The sequence below is a fragment of the Cyprinodon variegatus genome, unplaced genomic scaffold, assembly GCF_000732505.1.
Source record: "Cyprinodon variegatus isolate N-32 unplaced genomic scaffold, C_variegatus-1.0 Scaffold142, whole genome shotgun sequence".
In the NCBI taxonomy this organism is placed as follows: Eukaryota; Metazoa; Chordata; class Actinopteri; order Cyprinodontiformes; family Cyprinodontidae; genus Cyprinodon; species Cyprinodon variegatus.
The window spans coordinates 676,242-695,517 of record NW_015150595.1 but is presented as its reverse complement, the minus strand read 5'-3'; the positions used below and the strand labels follow the sequence as shown (position 1 = coordinate 695,517).

Here is a 19,276-nt window from a genome sequence, read left to right as displayed (position 1 = left end):
GTGTGATGCCATCATGTCAATATGGACCAAACTCCCTGAGGAATGCTTCCAGCACCTTGTTGAATCTATGCCACGAAGAATTGAGGCAGTTCTGAAGGCAAAAAGGGGTCCAACCCGTTACTAGCATGGAGTACCTAATAAAGTGGCCGGTGAGTGTATAAGACCTTTTAGTGTTTTCCACAGAGGAGGTCTCATATTTTTTGATGCTACGCAAAATGTAAGGAAAATGGTAATTTAAAAAACATAAAATATAAAGAGGCTACAGTTCATCCATCTAGAATCCAACTCTGATCAGTACTGCACATAAACCCGTTTTGTGCAGGGGTAACAAACTTACAGTGTGTTCTAAAAACCTACAGCTGCGCCATGTTTAGGAAAATCTTGGCCCAAAAACCTTTGGGCTGCTCAGAGAGTACCAGCCACAGCTTTATCTTTAACTGTAAAGTTGACTGTGATTAATGGGATTAAAATGCAATGTAAACAAATAAGGGGTTACCATATATATTAGAAAACAGTCCAATACTGTAACATATATCCCCACAAACCTAGCTTTCTGTACACTTATGCATCTCCTGTTATCATGTGAAGCAGTTTGTTTGGGAATTTTGAATACTTTATTGAATGCATGAATTGAAGTTCAGGTTCAGTGGCTGTGGCCACTGTTCTTTATGGAAACAGCCATTTAATCCTTTAGGTAGTGGCAGTAAGTGATACACACTTAAATTCTATGTGCAATACTGAACGCTAAATACATTGCATTCCAGTTCTCATTTCAACCAATAAAACCTGTTTTTTTTTTTTTTTTTTTTTTTGATTGTCCTTAAAAATAACTAATTTAATTTCAAAGAAACAAAATTTTCACAATAAGGTTCCTTCACCAGGTTTAAAATACAAGGCAAGAAATGACAAATTATTACCCTTGGACTGATAAACCGATGGGAAAAAAAGTATCTTTTTTACAATCCATTGTTGGACAGGTGATGTAATCTGCTCTGGTGCTAAATTTAAGTGCTAACTACAATGTACGGAAGAGAATCAGGGTCACTGAAGAAATAAAAAAAAGTTAACTGATTTTTAAATATTATTTGAGTTTAATATGGGAAAAAAGTCTGAATTCTGACTTTAATCTTAGAGCTCTGACTTTTTTTCAGAATTCTGACTTTTTTTTCTCAGAATTCTGAATATAATCTCAGAATTATCTATCTTAATGTATATGGGAACCATGAAGGAAGAGATGTGGGAGCACTCAGCTTCACTGAAAAAGATGTGAGTTGTTTGGGAGGGCCAGTAACACATTGGTGGAAAATGACAGAATTAGGCGACTTGTTATGTTCCCGAGGGGTCCCGGGTGATGCTATTTCATTAATGGAAGAGCAGAAGGTGATTAAAACAAGAGAGCTAGTTTAGTCTCTAAAACAATCATGGCTACTGCTTGATGCTAACATGTTTGTTAGCTGTCAGAATTCAGTCAGAATTCTGAGAAAAAAAGTCAGAATTCAGTATTTTTTCACATACTGAAATAAAATGTAAAAATCGGTTAACTTCTTTTTTATTTTTTCACTGGCCCTAATCCTCTTCCATAACAATGCGATTCTTTTTTTCTGTTTTATTATTTTTTTATTTTTTTTATTTTACCTGAGATGGTAGCATGTAGCTATGCTTCCATTGTTTTGATGACATTAAGTTAACTTTTCTTTTTCCATAATGTGCATTAGTGGAAAAAATGCCTTGACTGAATTTTTAAAGGCCTAAAAACTGAGGCAGAGACTAACACCGGGAAAAAAAACGGTCTCCATGACCAGTCTCCAGCCCACCATCCATTTAATTAAGTTCATCTGCCTAAAAGGGGAGATGAATAAAGATTTATCCTATTTTTTATTATTTTTTGCAAGGATACATTTTTTTTGTTCATTTTCCAGAATACGAAAAATCTTTTATACCAATTAGTATTTTACACATACTAGGAATTTGCCTTGGGGATAAAATCACACACATATACAAACATACAGCTGACATTCAAAAATATGAAAAAATATAATATGAAATACAAAAATACAAGTTGTTTAGGAATAATAACAGAACCGAAGAAAATAGTGATTTTTTTTTTTTTTGCAAAGAAAGAAAAATTTTGCAAATACAAAAATATGTTCCAACAATTATATGAAATAAAATTAAACATGTGCCGATATATTTGTTTTCTTCTTAAGTATAAAATTTAATTTGTTAATGAGGCTTTCTTGTCTTAAAACAGGTGCAAATGTGTTTGAACATGCAGGGCAGATCTTCAAAGAATTTGTAAAATAAAATTTGCATTTACAATTTGGGACACAGTATATGCAAACAATTCATCAATATATAGATCATAATCTAATGACCAAGCCATGCAAATTCATGAGTGGGATCAAGCGAATGTAATAAATTTTCACTTGCAAAACGTTTTTCTTTTTCATATCGGAAGTTCAATTTCTGACAGTTTTTGTGTAGTTTTTGCAGCTCTTTGCAAATGGGATTTTTTTTCTCTCTTAAATAAATCAGTCTTGCACGAAGCATGATTATGGTTTATTTTCCATACTTCCACATGCACTATAAACATCATTTAGTATTATAATTATTATCTTTTAATAATGATTATTAAAACCTCCATATCCATGGCATTGAACTTCCTCTTTCCTTTAAGACCATTCGTTGTTTTGGTTTTTTTTTATAAAAAAAAAAGAAGGCCATTCGTAAACTGCCTGTAGAACACACAATATGCTGATTTCAATAGGTGGAACCAAAACTGTTCGCATTTCTTAACATTTATACAGCCATCATTATAGATCACCCACAACACACCGACTTATTAGACTTGCTAAAAAAAAAAACACATTCATTTTAGCACCTCTTATTTGGAACTTTTGAAGATTAGGCTCTTTTAGTTATGCAAATGGTGAAAACTGGTTGTTATGCGAAAAAGGACCAGGGTGAATAGAGCAACATGAGGTTTGGCTAAAGTTCAAAGTTCGGGCAGGCTCTATGGTATCATGATGGGTGACGGAGCACAGTAAAGATTTTTTCTGTAAAAAAAAAAAAAAAAAAAAACCATGATGGTTGATCCATCTCCTTGCTGCAGTACAGCATTTCCTGATACTAGGTCCTGAAAGGACGAAAGTGATGCTGAAAGCAATTATTGTCATCTTTACTGCATTCACCCTGAATGCACCTTTTGAAATATGAGGACAGATTCCTTTCAGCACCACGGACAGTGCCCTCACCCTATGTGTTTATACAAAACATTGCTGATTTGGAACAAAGGCTAAAGGCTTATCAATCTTAAGGCATTTGCTGGTCAATGCCAGACAATATTCAGGCCTGATTTAAAGACATTAATGGATCAATAAAACTAACAAATAAAACTGGTGTATTTATGCTTCTTTTGTTCCTATTCTAATAATATCTAAATGTTTCTGATATTAACTCCTACAAAGCAGAACTTGTTGTTTATCTGCGTTTAGTATGTTCCACATTATTTTCACCAACTCACCATCAACTCAGATGAATTGAATTTCCAAACATTTCCAAATATTTATTCTCTCTTTTATTTTATTCTTTGTAGAAACTTGAGTTTGACTGAATTTTCAGCTTTCTTAAAAATACAGCAATGATTGTAATCAATTAACAAAACTGTAACTAACTTGAATAAAAAAATCCCATTACAATGCAAATCCAATTGGTAAATAAAGATGAATAAAAAAATAAATGATTTGCCTGATTAGAAATTAAAAACTTTTTATATACCTGACACTTAACCGTCAAGGATTTTTCCTGCGGAGATATTTAAGGCTAGGGACCCCTTAAGGCCAGAACACGCCAAATCCGATTTTGAGCCCGATCCGACAGAAAATTATGTCATTGTGACGTTCAACAGTCATAGAAAGTCAATGGGAATGATTACACCCAATACGATTTTAAACAAGGGTGCTGCATAGGTCTGACTGAGATAGACCAACGGTCTATTTCAGTCGGGTTACGCAGCAATTCAGAGGAAATTTCATGGGTCTGACAGGAAGAGAGACACTGTTACAAAGTAAAACACATCAGCTTTGATGGAAAATACGAAATAAATCTGTTAATTGTGCAGTGAAATAGTCAGTTTTGGAGTCTCACATCCCGTATATAGGAAGTGTTTCATTCAAAAACAATACATGAAAAATAAAAATAATACTTTACCCATGATAGGAGTTGAGGAGACCAGAAAATGGAAAAAGTAGTGATTCTCTCAGAGAGAGCAGGTAAGTGCAGCATATCTCTCTCACCTCTTAATAAAAAAAGATGAAAAACAGAAACTCCGATAAACTTCACAGCTCTCTCTCTGAAGGCTGATTTATATACAGCAACCAGGTCATCTGTTTGTAAGTCGCAGTGAATGCAAATGTGCCCCTGGCGCAGACACTCTGCTGCACCTCTCCAAAATTGTATGTGACCACAGACGGTGCCGCAGACAGGAGGCCTCTACACTATGCATATTTCCTGTTTGGTACCTTACCGGCCTGTTTTGTTTGTATGACTGCCATTGCGGAAAATTCTTGAAGTTGGTCCAGCTAGAAGAGCGAGTTACCCGAGAACGCTGGGACCCTTTTTCCACCTGGATCCCTGCTGATTTTCGCCCCCCACTGCCGCACTAACTTGCCACCTTTTCCTCACCGCCTCGGCCGTATCTAGACCCACAGCTAGTTCGTGATTGCCCCTCTTGCGTTGTGGTGTTTTAACATAGCGCTGACCACGCTTCAATACTGGGCATAAATCAAATATCTGCGACAAGCTCACTACGACACATTGCTGCAGGAGTATAACCAGCCCTTGAAAATGACCTCTCTGCCTCAGTCAGCATAGAAACACGGTGTTTATTGCTTTGTTTACTTTTCTTTAAACATAGTTGTAATTATATTTCTGATGTAGGCATATAAACATTCTCTACCTGTTCTGGTTTGAGATACTGCCCCGAGTCTTTAAGTGGTGCTTTTGCTTTATAGCTGTGCCAGTGTTTTTATATTTATTTATTTATTAATAATAACTTTTCATAACCTGCCCAACTCAAATATGGAAAATATTTTGAATTTGTGACAGATGTGGAAAAAAATGTGCGCAGATCTGCTCACCCTGCCTAGTCGGAGCCTTTCTATTTGCAGTCAGTGTGACATGGATAAAAATCTAATCGGAATTTAAACATATGTATGCAACCGGTGTGTTCATGTCTTAAGTGTGGGAGTGAGCAGAGCCTCTATACCAAGCTCAGCAGGGGGGCATCACATTTCCCAGTGAGTGTCAAACTCCTTTTGGCAGTGTCCTGCTTATGGGGTAGAGAATATGTCCTTGGATGTGTTTCTGTAAGCGTGTTTGATGAGGAATTTGGGACGTGGTGGCCTTGTGGTTAGGGCATAGTGCTTGGAATCCTGAGGTTGTGAGTTCAAGCCCCACTCTCACAGACTGCCACTCTGGCTCCCGGAGCAAGACCCTTAACCCCACACTGCTCCCCGGGTGCCCCACAATGGCAGCCCACTGCTCCCTAAGGGGATGGGGTAAATGCAGAGGTAAATGTCTCTACTGTGAGATCAATAAAGTCCAATAAATAGAGCCTTTTAAAGTTGGCAAAGAGAAACTGAATGGACATTGGTTCATTAATGTTCAAAATTTAAATTATAGTTTGCGGCATGACTGGTAACAGTCCAGCATTTAGAATAGTTTCAATCTGTAAATCTGAAAACATGTTTCTGACTTAAAGAGACAGACAAGTATTGACTACACTGTTTAACACTGAGAGGATTTCTCTGGCAGAAAAAGACTCTTTAGACTCAACTCAGCACAAAAACACTGAGGAACCAGAACTGAACCCAAATCCAGGATGCAGAGGTTCAGTGAAGGTGGTGTTGAAGGTGTGGAGGTGGATCAGAGAGTCAAAAAAGACTCTGTAGAAGGACAGGATTCCAGCAGAACAGTCCACATACACTGCTACCCTATTGGTGACAGAAGGGGAGGAGGAGGGCAATGAAGATGAGGAGGAGATGAATGTTGGTCTGTTATTGTACCAGACAGAGTAACCACCATCAGAGCAGCTCAGACTCCTGGACTGATCATTCCAACCAAACCTACAGTCTCTACTCTCTCCTTTCCTTTTGATTCCTCTGTAGCTCACTGATATTTCCACTCCCCCACTCCACTCAACCTCCCAGTAACAGCGACCAGTCAGAGCCGTTTTACAAAGCAGCTGAGGAACATGAAATCTGTCTGGATGATCGGGATATGACTGAAGCTCCTCCAAGAGTGTCACCTTCCTATTATCTTCAGACAGTTTGAGTTTCCTGCTCATTGTGTTTGTGTCGATTGTGAGCTGACAGGAATCTGATAAGGAGAACAAACACAACCCATCTGCAGTTATTGATAATTGACTGACACTTTGATTATGACTCCTGAAGTGTTGGGACAAACTACTTACACTTTCCCAGACCTGGTTTCAACCATTGGATTCCAGCAGGCTCCATCCTGAAAGGAGAACGGGGTCAGACCATCAGTGTCGTTTAGCGTGCAGACATGGACATTTTATGTTTGAACACATTGCCCCACACGGAGAAAGGAAAAAAATCGTTTAGAGAGAGACCTGTCTCACATAAAGCATGCCATTTAATAGCTGAATCAGTGGACTTTGACTGCAAGTAAAAAAACAAAAACAAATTGTGGGTGTTCCCCAAATTCAATTTAATTCACTTTATTTATATAATGCCAATTCACAACACACCTCATCTCAAGGCACTTTACAGTTAACCAGATCATCCAGTCAAATTTATTCTAAGTTTTCTATCTAAGGAAAACCAGTTGTTTGCACGACTCATTGACTCGAAGGCAATCCTTCACACTAAGTAAAGAAGAATTTTAAATTCTATTCTTGATTTAACAGGAAGCCATTGAAGAGAAGCTAGGATAGCTGAGATATGATCTCTCTTTTTTAATTTTAATTAGAACTCATGCTGCAGCATTTTGTATAAGCTGAAGGCTTTTAACTACTGATTGTGGACTTCCTGATAATAAAGAATTACAATAGTCCAGCCTTGAAGTAACAAATGCATGGACTAGTTTCTCAGCATCATCTGTGGACAGGATATTTCTAATTTTTGCTACAAATAACACCAAGATTTTTTACTTTATTATCTGAAATCAGTTTAATCCCATCCAAATGAAGTGACTGACTAATCAGCTTCTTTTTCAAATACTCTAGTCCAAACACTATAATTTCTGTTTTTTTCTGCATTCAAATGCAGAAAGTTAAGAGTCATTGAGGTTTTTATGTCTTCAAGAAATGCCTGTAATCTATGTAATGGGTTAGCTTTATCTGGATTTATAGTCAGATGAAGCTGAGTATCATCAGCATAACAGTGGAAATTAATCCCATGCTGCCCAATAATTCTACCCATTAGGAGCATATATATAGTAAAGAGAACTGGTCCTAGCACTGATCCCTGTGGTACTCCATAGGTAAAACTTGAGCATAAGGAAGATATGTCATTAATGTGAACAAATCTGAAAAGTGTGGGTGCTGCATCCCCAACATCCCCATCTACGTATTTGGAAAATCTACTGCACCCAGTGATAATTTCTATCTCCAGATCAATTACAGTGTGGTGATGTCTTCCTGTCTTCTTGTGAGAATTATTACTCTTAAAAGATTTTACTCTTAAAGATTTTATCAAAGCAAAAAAGTCTTAATATATATTGGTTCATGATGGCACTAATTGCTGGCTTAATTTCTCATTCCATTCACCTGTCTAACTCTGTTGCTCATCACTGCTCATCTGATCCACCTGCTCCTGCTTCTGTTAAAACTGCTCAGTCCCAGTCACCAGGGCCAGATTATTGCTCTCTGTAGTTCTCGTTTTTGCTGTACAGTGGTGAGAGGGTTTTTTTTATTGTACCATAGTGTTTCAGATTTCACAGTCCTGACCTGTTATGACTCTTATCCACTGAGCCTGCCGGTTTCCATCTGATCTCAGTGGAGAGAATTGTTTTTTAGTGTACCATAGTTATTCCGATTTCCTAATCCTGACTCATTCTGCCCCTCAACCACTGAGCGTGTCTGTTCCTGTCTGAACGGGTTGCCTTAACTGTCTTTGGACTCCTGGACCTCTGAACCAGCCTGTTTCTGTTCTGATCTAGCTTTGGACTGCTGGGCCTCTGAGCCTTCCTGTTCTGATCTGTTTCCCTGACTTAGTTTCGGACCCCTGCATTTTCTCTGGGGCTGCAACATCTGGGACAGTCTGGACAGCACACGCCACATTTTGTTGATGGTCCACCAGCTGGATCCTACCTCGTCCTCTGGGGATGTGTGGTAATCTGGCCTCTTTTTTTCCATTTGAAGTTAATTTCATGTCTCTTTTTTCTGATTTGGATTTGCTCGTTATATTTTGAAGTTATTTACTTTTCTTGTTAGATTTAGCTTGGGTTGCTGTGTTACATGTTTTTCTGATTTTGTGCAGTTGAAGGGATTCGAAGCTGGATCGAGCACTGGTAAAGGAGCGGCGGATGGAAGAATTAAAGGACTAGTTGCCACGGAGAGTCCTCCAACTGTTCGCCGTCGAGGAACGGATGGGTGTTGGAGTGCGAGTGGCTGGATCACTGCTGTGATTCACCCGTGGCCGTGGAGGATCGGCCGCCTGGCGTCAGAAAGGACTGCGCGCTGGAGGGGACCAAGCGCCAGAGAGGAATGCGCCCCCCTTGGGCCAGCTAAGAGTTCATCCTTTTTAAACAGACTCATCCATTGACTGTGCTGATCCTTACTGCCCTGCATTTTCTCTTTTTTTAGTTAATTTATTCTTTTAAATAAATCATTGTTAACTTTTACCAGCTCGTTCTTTTAGACCTCTGCTCACATTCACCGCAGTTTGTTTTTTCATAAATATACCTCTCAGGTGCCACAGATGGACTGAACTGTTAAACCAGGTTAGTGACTCTCATGGATAATTATCCTCCGTGAGATTATCAGGATAACTAACCCGTGTTTCTCTCCACCAGAGCTTCAGTGATAGACACCCTAGCTGCTGATACTGCGGATCCACCACTCGTCAATCTTGTTTCAGTAACACTTTGTATTATCCCACTGTCTGATTTGCCTTGAATACTGGGTCCTTCTGTCCTGTATCATGACATATTGTGGCCTTTAATAACCCCCTGAAAAAAATAATCAAAGTATCCCTTCTGAAAAGGCATCCTCTTAGAATTTTACTAATTGCTGAGAGAGTTCTCCTTACTCTTTCATTTCTAAACTAGATGAATAGAAAACAGATTCACAGTTGGTACATTACCTGCTATTGATTGGGCTGTCCTACAAGCAAGCTATTATAATATAACTGGTTAATGAGAATGTAAACAAGTTGAATATATTTATTTTAATTCAGACATACCAGATGTGTGCAGCATATGAGGTAAACAAGGGCATCCTACTTTAACGCCTTTGGACTGAGACTTTAGGGAGGAATTCAGAACATCTGTGTAGGAGATTCTGCCCACGAGACTGGATTGTGATCCTAGGGTTCTCTTATGAACCTTACAAGATAGTAGGAGATCGAATCGAGAGAGTTCATAAATATGTGTTGTTCATAAGCCAAAAGCAAAATTGCCTTAAACAAGAAATCTAGGAGTAAACTCTTTATCTTTCTGCTTTTTAAGGAGCTTATGTCTTGATTGACCATGGATGAAATGACATGTTGCTCAAAAATAGGATGTATTCCAGAAATTATGGAGTCATTTCTTTACATACTAAATAGATGATTTGCCACTCAAGATTATTGGGTTCTGAAGAAATGTAGGTATACCCTTTAGTAGCTTGGCATAATAATGCTGGGCATCGTGTCGTTTAAGTGTGTCAGGAGTTCCTGCATAATGAAGAAACTTCTGCTATGGACTGGCCTGTCCATTTCCCAGACCTGAATCTGATTAACCTGGGTCATCATGTCTCACTCCATACCTCAATTCCATGTTGCACCACAGAATTGATTTACTTTATATTGATAATTTTATCAATATAAATACCATTTACAGTTAGTCAAAACTATGACTAACTGTATGTGCTCTCTTCATCCTCTGACATGGGAGCTGGCTAAGAGCTCATCTGCCTGGCTGAGTGTTTCCTGGACGGTGGTCGTCTGTGGAGCTGGTTGAGATTTACCTTTTGTATCTATACTTTTTCTATGTCTGATTCTATTTCCTTGAACCCCAGTCAGCCTCGGCAGATGGCAGCTCACACATAAGTTTGCTTCTGCTGGAGGTTTCTTCCTGTTAAAATGGTATTTTTCCTCTCCACTGTCACTACAAGCATGGTTGGTGTGAGGGATCGCCTTTGAGTCAATGAATCGATGCAATCAGCTGGTTTTTCTTAGAACTCTATGAACCAATCTGAGTGTATGATCTGATTGAATTGTCTCTGTAAAGTGCTTTGAGTTGGTGTCTTGGGAATTAACTCTATATAAATAAACTGAATTGAATAGTATAATTTTGTCAATGCATTTCACCACATAATGGATAAATATTTCTGATTGTAGAACGTGCAGGTGGGGCAATGGTTAGTGCGCACGACCCATGTATGGAGGCCTTAGTCCTCGACGTGGCCGACCCAGGTTCAAATCCGGCCTGTGGTCCTTTGCTGCGTGTCTCTTCCCCTCTCTCATACCCCCTTTCCTGTCAGCCTACTGTCAGAAAAAAACGAACCACTAGTGCTGTAAAAGCTGAAGAAAATATATATATATATATATATTCCTGACTGTTTTTGTAAAACTGAATTAAGAGTCAAAGAAGACACATCTCATTGTTCCTCCTCTATCAGATTGTTTCTACACCTGCAGTAGGTTCCTCCATACCTGAGATCTTCCAGTCTCCAGTTTGGATCCTTTAGTCCAGCCGACAGCACCTTCACTCCTAAATCTCCTGGATGATTGTAGCTCAAGTCCAGCTGTTTCAGGTGGGAGGGGTTGCAGCTCAGAGCTGAAGCCAGAAAAGCACACCCTTCCTCTGAAACCAGACAGCCTGACAAGCTGCAGAAACACAATTCAGCACACATGATAAGAAGATGACAACCTTGAAGTAGAACCCAAGTTATGAATAGAATAATTAAGTAGGGAAACATACATTTTATACGCCTACTTATCTGATTAATAAAATATTATATATATTTTATTGGATCAATCTGATCTAGATATCCGGTTGGATGGAAATCCTGGGAACTGAAAAAAACTAAAACTAAAATACCAAAGACAAACTGCTGGTCACAGTAGAACCAATGTAGTTTAACCTTTTCACCTTTTTACTATCTTATTACAATTTCTTTGATCAATAAATGAAACCCACAGTAAGAATACAGCAGGGGTTGGTATTTAAAGGAAATATCAGTCAGAAAAATCTATTGAAACAATATTTGCATAATCTTTAAAGGCAGTTAAAGGATAGAGATCTGATATGAAAAGGACTGAGAAAATTTTACCTCAGAGTTTCCAGTTTGCAGTTTGGACTCTGCAGCCCAGCAGATAGAAGCTTCACTCCTGAATCCTGCAGGTTGTTATTACTCAGGTCAAGCTCTCTGAGACTGGATGACTGGGAGCTAAGAACTGAGGACAGAGCTTCACAGCTTGTCTCTGAAAGGTTACAGCCACTCAGTCTAGGGAGATGAGGAAGAATATCTAATATTAAACATTTAACCAAAATTAATGATTAAAAACTATGTCAAATGAGGACTGGGCTTCCTTTTTTAAAACTGGATCATTGTGAATAAAGTGACACCATGTGCCCCTATTTTTAGTGTTGTCGCTTTTCAGTTTTTTCCCTTTTCTTGTTGGGCCTTTGGTGGTTCCCTTGGATTTCTTTTTTAACCTTCATTTTTTTTCTTAAATTTTCTTTTCTTGTTTTTTGGCCTTTAGGTTCTAAGGGGAGTTTTTTTTTCTTGTTCGGCCCTTTTATTTCGTTAAAGGGTAGGTTTTGGGTTTAAAAAAAAATATGCATGCCCATGAGAAGGCCAGTGGCTGGAATTTGGAGATGATTTTGCTGCCATTCGACTGGGTTTTGACTGGGAAGGGCCATTTTGAATGGCTGCTACATTATCTCTAACAGATTTCTGAGTATCAAAGCAGTAACGTTCTGAGTCCTTACAGTGCTCTGTTGGAGGCTTTAATCACTGGCATCATCCTTAGAAGAGCTTCCTCTGAAGCAGAATATTTCTTCAGGTCAAACATATCCAGACCTTCTCCTGATGAAACCAAGATAAAGATCAGAGCTGACCACTGAGCAGGAGACATTTTATCTGCAGAGAGACGTCCTGAACTTAAGGACTGTTGGATCTCCCTCACTAGAGACCGATCATTTAGTTCATTTAGACAGTGGAACAGATTAATGCTTTTCTCTGCAGACACATTCTCACTGATCTTCTCCTTGATGTATTTAACAGTTTCCCGATTTGACTTGGAGCTACTTCCTGTCTCTGTTAGCAGACCTTTTAGGAGTTTCTGATTGGTCTGCCGTGAAAGTCCTAGGAGGAAGCGGAGGAACAAGTCCAGATGTCCATTCGGACTAAGAAGGGCCTGGTCAATAACTCTCTGGTGGAGAACATTTTCATCTGATTTGTTGAAAAATCGATTGATGATAGCAGGTATCTGTTGCTTCTTTTCCATTAGGTTGATGCCATAGTTGATGAAGGTCCTGTGAACATGAAGAGCAGCCAGAAACTCTTGAACACTCAAGTGGACAAAGCAGAACACCTTGTCCAGGTACAGCCCTCTCTCCTCTCTAAAGATCTGTGTGAACACTCCAGAGTAAACTGAGGCAGCTTTTATATCTATACCACACTCAGTTAAGTCGGATTCATAGAAGATCAGGTTTCCTTTCTGCAGCTGATCAAATGCAAGTTCCCCCAGAGATTCAATCATTTTCCTGTTTTTTGGACTCCAGTGTGGGTCAGTTTCAGCACCTCCATCATACTTGACCTTTTTCACTTTGGTTTGAATCACCAGGAAGTGGATGTACATCTCAGTCAGGGTGTTGGGCAGCTCTTTTCCCTCTTTAGTCTCAACAACATCATCAAGAACTGTAGCAGTAATCCAGCAGAAGACAGGAATGTGACACATGATGTGAAGGCTTCGTGATTTCTTCATGTGGGAGATGATCCTTCTGGCCTGCTCCTCATCTCTGAACCTCTTCCTAAAGTACTCCTCCTTCTGTGGGTCAGTGAATCCTCTGACCTCTGTCACCATGCCAACACACTCAGGGGGGATCTGATTGGCTGCTGCGGGTCGGGTAGTTATCCAGACGAGAGCAGAAGGATAGAGTATCCCTTTAATGAGGTTTGTCAGCAGAACATCCACTGATGTGGTCTCCGTAACATCAGTCAGGATCTCCTTCTTGTGGAAGTCGAGATTAAGTCGACTCTCATCCAGACCATCAAAGATGAACAGAACTTGCAGGTTTTCAAAGCTGTAGATTTCTCTGGTTTCAGTGAAGAAGTGATGTACAAGTTCAATCAAGTTGAACTTTTTACTTTTTAGCACATTTAGCTCTCTGAACGTGAATGGAAATATGAGCTGGATATTCTGGTGAGCTTTATTTTCAGCCCAATCCATGGTGAACTTCTGTGTTAAAATCGTCTTCCCAATGCCAGCCACTCCCTTTGTCATCACTGTTCTGATTGGTTGATCTCTTCCAGGTTGGACTTTAAAGATGTCTTCTTGTCTGATTGTTGTTTCTGCTCTGTGCGGTTTCCTGGATGCTGTTTCAATCTGTCTGACCTCATGCTCGTCATTGACCTCCCCAGTCTCTCCCTCTGTGATGTAGAGCTCAGTGTAAATCTGGTTCAGGAGAGTCGGGCTTCCTGCTTTAGCAATTCCCTCAAAGATACACTGGAACTTCCTCTTCAGACCAGATTTAAGTTCATGTTGACAGACCCCTTCAAGATGTTCTAAATGAATACAAAAATAAAAAATGAAAAAGAAACAAAATATCATGAAGATTTTTTTTAATAATTGTGATTCTATCTTTTTAGACATTGGTAAATATGTTACTTATCCATCAGTGTAAGTCTTTCTACAAATGTTCTTACTGCACCACAGACGGTCAGCCAGCTCCTCCTGCTTCATCCCCCTCAGAAAGTTCACAGTGATCTTCGTCAATGATTCTCTGCTACTCTTCCTCTGCTCTTCATTCTGATCTTGCAACAAATCCTCATTATCTGTCTGATTCTCCAAGCGTCCTGGGTTGTCTGGACTGAGAACCTTCTGGATCTTCTTGAGCTCATTTTTTACAAAATCTACAATGTTGTCCTCCAGCAGCTGGAATAATATGATACATGAAGGAAATATCAGATGGAGACCATGGAGCCAAACTACAGTGCAGAATGGAGATTATTGCCAACAGACTGAATTGTTGTACTGTAGATGTGCAGACCTTAAATATGGAGTCCAGGTGGGCTTGGTGCTGCTTGGTAGATGGACCACTGGGAACCTCTAAGTTCTGTTGGTCAACTCTGTGGAGGAACCAGGAACAAATAGGATGAAACACAATATTAATCCTATATTTTTCACATAGATACGTTCTAATAATGAGCATGCAGCTGCAACTAGCTCTGGCTGTAAGCCTGCAATTTCTGCAATGGTGGAAACCCCAGAACCCAGTGGTTGACGCCGGGCAGTGACAGATGTTGTCAAGTTGTAGTAGGACTCCTATTGAGCCTGACTGTTCTTTGGGGCTACCAAGGCAGCACAAAGGTGCCATGAGAGCAAATGTGCTGCTTCCCGGGAGGTGGCAGAGGCAAAAACTGAGGCCTGGGAGAGGTTCTAAGAGAACACAGAGACTATTGTTCAGGCTAAAAATGTTTCTAGCATAGTGTCTGGTACCTCCAGATGGGGAAGTAGCACTTTGCTAACCCTGCTAACAATGGATCAGGGAGTTGCTGACCTTAACAGGCAAAATTGTACATTGTTCATCACCCAGGTTGAATTTATTGAGCTGGCCATAAACTTCTTGATTGGATGATGCCACCTATAGTATCTCATGTCTCTGGATTGAGACATGAGGTACTACATAGATCTGTTTGAGCTGCTGGTGTTTAACATGACTCTTAAACATCCCATGGTGGTCAGAGACAGTGCTTGAATGGCAGGCCATGATGGTGGTTCCCTTTCCCAAAAAGGAGACTATGGGGTGTGATACAACTGTAGGAGGATCAAACTTTTAAGCCTCTCAGGAAAGGTGGTGGAGAGTCAGGCTGATTGTTGATCAGCAGCAGTTGGAGGAGCAGCTACACCCTCTACAGGATGCTCGAAGGGTCATTGGATTTTTTTACGATCTGGTCTATATGTGCTTTGTGGACCTTTAGAAAACATTCAACCGTGTCTCTTTTGGTGCCCTGTGGGGGGTGCTCCATGAGTATGGATTATTTTCGTTTACTAGGGGCCACTTGTGTAATCTGTACAAGTGGAGCAAAAGTGTGGTCCACATTGCCAGGATTAAGTTGCATCTATTTCAAGCATGTTTTGGACTCCCTCTCCCACTGGTCCTGTTAGTAAGGCTTATAAACATGGTTTCTGGGCAAAGCCATGGGTTAAACTAGAAGATTTTGTATCCTCTTTTTGGGGATGACTTAGCTCTGCTTGTTCACTCCTGCCAAGACCTACAGCATGCATTGGAGCAATTTGCAGCCATGTGCAAAGCTTTTCTGGATGAAGATCAGCCCCTCAAAGTCCAAGGCCATGCTTCTAGACCACAAAAAGTTTCCTTGCCTTCTACAGGTTGAATGAGTGCTCCTGTCTTAAGTGGAGGAGCTCACATATTTTGGGTTCCTGTCTATAGGTGAAGAGGGAATAGAGCAGGAGAACAACAGGTGGATTAGTGCATAATGTATATGCTGTGTCATGGCCAAATGAACAAGATCCCAGATACAAGCGGCTGAAACTAGTTTCCTTCGTTGGCTGACCAGGTACTTCTTTAGTGATAGGTTGAGGAGCCTGGCCATCAAAGAGACACTCAACGTAGAGCCCCTTCTTTCTACATTAAGAGAGGCCAGCAGAGTACAGGTAAAACCACATTGAAAGACTTTGTTTTAAATGCAAATATTTCTATTATAAGTCTGATTAGCTTCTGTGGTTTTGGGCTGCTATCTGTGTTAAAGTATAAGTGTTATTTGGCTTTTTTTTTTTCTCCCATTCTCTCCAAAGTCAGGTAGACAGATTGAATCTTTTTCATCTCCTCTGCACCTTTTTTGCTCCGTATGCTTGGGACAGATATGGTTGCCCTTCAGAGTGGGAGAAACAGGAATAACCTTATGAGTTTTTTTCCATTGTAAATAAAACAGTGTAACAAAGCCCAATTTTCCATGCAGTAATTCACTGCTGAAGCAAAACTAAACTTTGATCAAAAGAAAAACAACAAAACTGATAACAGCACGGTCAACATAGTCTTAAGATATTATCACAGTCTGTTGAGAAATGTTTAACGCTTTTACATTCTAACCAAAATTATGTGCTCTGCACCCAAAACTTTTTAAAGTCTGGATAATCAAATAGCTAGAACTGCCCGTGGTAGCTAGATAAAACTCACCTCTCTAAGGATAGAGGTTGAGATGATTTGAAGAGAAGAGGAGGTTCCTTTGACCTGTTGCTCTTCAGGGACAGACAGCTGGGTTCTGGTTTTGTTTTGAGATCAAACCTGACGAAAAAATGTTTGTTGTAATTGCATTAGTTTAAATGTAAAACAATAATCCAAAAATAAAGCGGAAAAAACAAATCTGATGGAGCTTTGCTTCATTATGACCGATGGTAAATTGTAATGCTGTAAGAAACAATAGAACCAGATAGATATTAATGTTAATGCTCCAAATGAATCCAAACAAGACAAAAACAAATGATCTAACCATCCAACATGTTCCTGATCACCAATCCTACTGGTTCAAAAACACAAAGGAACAGGAAGGCTATTAGGATCAATGTTGAGCTCTGGCATGGAGAAGAATGTGTAATGACTCAAAAAAAGAGGACCCAGTATTCAGGCAAGACAGACAGTGGGATTCTTCAAAAAGCTTTTATTTCTAAATTAACGATCTGTGAATCAGCAGTAGCACCAGCTAGGGCGTCTAAGGCTGGAACCTCTGGTTTAACAGTTCAGTCCATGCCCAGAGATCAAGGTAGGATCCAGCTGGTGGGCCGCCAACAAGATTCTGGCGGGTGCCGCCCAAAGTGTCCCAGATGCTGCAGCCCCAGAGAGTTGGCAGCAGGAGTCCCTTAGAGTGGTCCAGCAAACAGATCAGAACAGAAACAGGTAGTCTTAGAGCCCCAGAAGTCTGAAGCAAGGTCATGCAACAGATCAGAACAGGAAGGAGCAAGCTTAGTGGTTGAGAGGTAGAACAGGTAAGGATCAGGAAAGAGAAACAAGGCACTCTAAAAACACTCTGACCACCGGCTAGAGAGAACAAGAATAATCTGGCCCTGATGACTGGATGTAAGCGCCTTAAATAGAGGTAGGAGCAGGTGGATCAGATGAGCAGTGATTAGAAACCGGGCAGAGGTGGACAGGTGAATGGAATGAGTAATTAAGCCAGTCACCAGTACCCAGATCATGACAGTATGAAGTTCTTTAAAAAGCTTCTTTTTATCTACGACCATCCAAGGAGGGCTGATGGAAATTCTTTAAGTCTTGGTGTTCTGTTTGTAACCACTGCTTCTACTAGAAGTGGGAGTGGCTTATCCACACAGTGGTGGTGCTCTGGTGAGCTGTCGCAGCTGATCACAGCAGTTTAGTCAGTCAGTGGTTCCACTGAAAGAGCTATGGTGCATTCTAAAGCGTTACAAAAGTGTCCCAGAAACGTTGGCTGCTGGCCGCTCCTCTAGAATAGGTGACAGGACTATTTCTGAAATCCACATCAATCTAGAACAGAGTGGATCAATCAGACAGGAAGTCATTTGATGAAAAGCAAAGTGGACCTGGTCAGGTTTACAAGTAGAAGACTGCACGTGCCAACTTTCGATTTCCTACTTTTATGAAATTCTAAATTTTAATCAGGCAAGTAATCAACAGCGATAATAAATATAACATTAAATGGTAAGAATAGCTTAAAAAAACTAGATATAATTGAATATAAGGGGATCAGGTATGGGTGAGGCTGGTAGAACAGGTTCAATAAATACTTTTGTTTTTAATTAAAAGCCTACAAGTTCAATACTGTAGTGCAGTGATGCAATCCTGGTATGATCTGTGTCCATCTGTGTAGGATAATCCCGCTCTGAAAACACTTCTTGTGGAACCAAAGCTGAGTCATTATAGAGATTATTCTAGATAGCAGATGATGATGATGATAACATTTCTTTACACATAGACAATCTACCACATGTCATTGACCTTTTCAAAAGACAAATGTTTCATACCAAGATACTGCAAAAAAAGCTCATTTTATCTAAAAAAGATTTGTTATTTAAATGTTATTCAATAGAATTTGTAAACTGATGATAAACCAGTATAAAAACTGAGTACTGTTCTTTACATTTCCATGTTCAGCCTGTTACACCCTTATTAAAAAAATGTTCCCTGAGCAGCAGTGATTGAGGCTGCACCCTCAATCAAGAATTTAACCCGCACTCAACACACACCAATGTCTATCAGCGTCCCTGGAAGTTAGATAAAACTCACCTCTCTGAGGATGAAGGTCCAGATGATTTAAAGAGAAGAGGAGGTTCCTTTGACCTGTCACTTTTAAAGGACACACAGCTAGGTTCTGGCTCTGCCTCTGATTCTGGTTCATCTTTGAGATCAAACCTGATAGAAAAACTCAGATTTAAAATTGAACATTGTCATGGATTTATGCTTGGATTTTATTTGACACTCAGCCATTGAAATTTGTATCTATGTATATGATTTTTGCAATTATATAATTTTTTTCCTAATTGTTAAACAAAAAATCTCATATAAAGTAGGAATAATTCCACAGTACATTGCAGTGGTATAAAGATAATACAAATATCCTCACCCTTCTACTGGGTGCAATAGGAATAAGATTACTCTACAGCTGGTCCTCACTCCCTATGTACTCTGCAGCTAGGGCAGACTGTGACAGACTGCTGCACGCTTAAGGCACCAGGAAGCGTTATCACATATCCTTCCTTCCAGCAGCTAAAAGACTCTATAACCACCACAATTCCCAACAACCTCAATAAGTTGTTACATTCATGTGGATTTTGCACAGTTTCTATCTTAGTCAGTTAAATAATATCCTGCTGTCATTTTGCAC

General features: G+C 39.7%; 1 protein-coding gene across 1 annotated transcript; it reads right to left on the bottom strand.

The window, feature by feature from the left end:
- Window positions 1-5,226: 5,226 nt before the first annotated feature.
- LOC107086067 (protein NLRC3-like) lies at window positions 5,227-18,800 on the bottom strand. Its single transcript, XM_015376808.1, has 9 exons — window positions 18,679-18,800; window positions 16,597-16,704; window positions 14,446-14,524; window positions 14,102-14,330; window positions 12,163-13,960; window positions 11,501-11,674; window positions 10,881-11,054; window positions 6,473-6,519; window positions 5,227-6,378 (listed from the first exon to the last, which is right to left on the bottom strand). The coding sequence occupies exons 4-9, from the start codon at window positions 14,136-14,138 to the stop codon at window positions 5,837-5,839; spliced, it is 2,772 nt and encodes a 923-aa protein (XP_015232294.1). The 5' UTR covers window positions 14,139-14,330; window positions 14,446-14,524; window positions 16,597-16,704; window positions 18,679-18,800; the 3' UTR covers window positions 5,227-5,836.
- Between the last annotated feature and the right edge of the window lie 476 nt (window positions 18,801-19,276).

Bases quoted from the DNA above. Each gene is read 5' to 3' on its own strand.
- LOC107086067 (XM_015376808.1), bottom strand. From the start codon at position 14,138: ATGAAGCAGGAGGAGCTGGCTGACCGTCTGTGGTGCA. The intron at 11,675-12,162 runs GTAAGGACTCAG...TCATCTCCCTAG, and splicing joins AAAGCCTCCAACAGAGCACT to ACTGAGTGGCTGTAACCTTT. The intron at 6,379-6,472 runs GTAAGTAGTTTG...TCTCCTTATCAG, and splicing joins GAAACCAGGTCTGGGAAAGT to ATTCCTGTCAGCTCACAATC.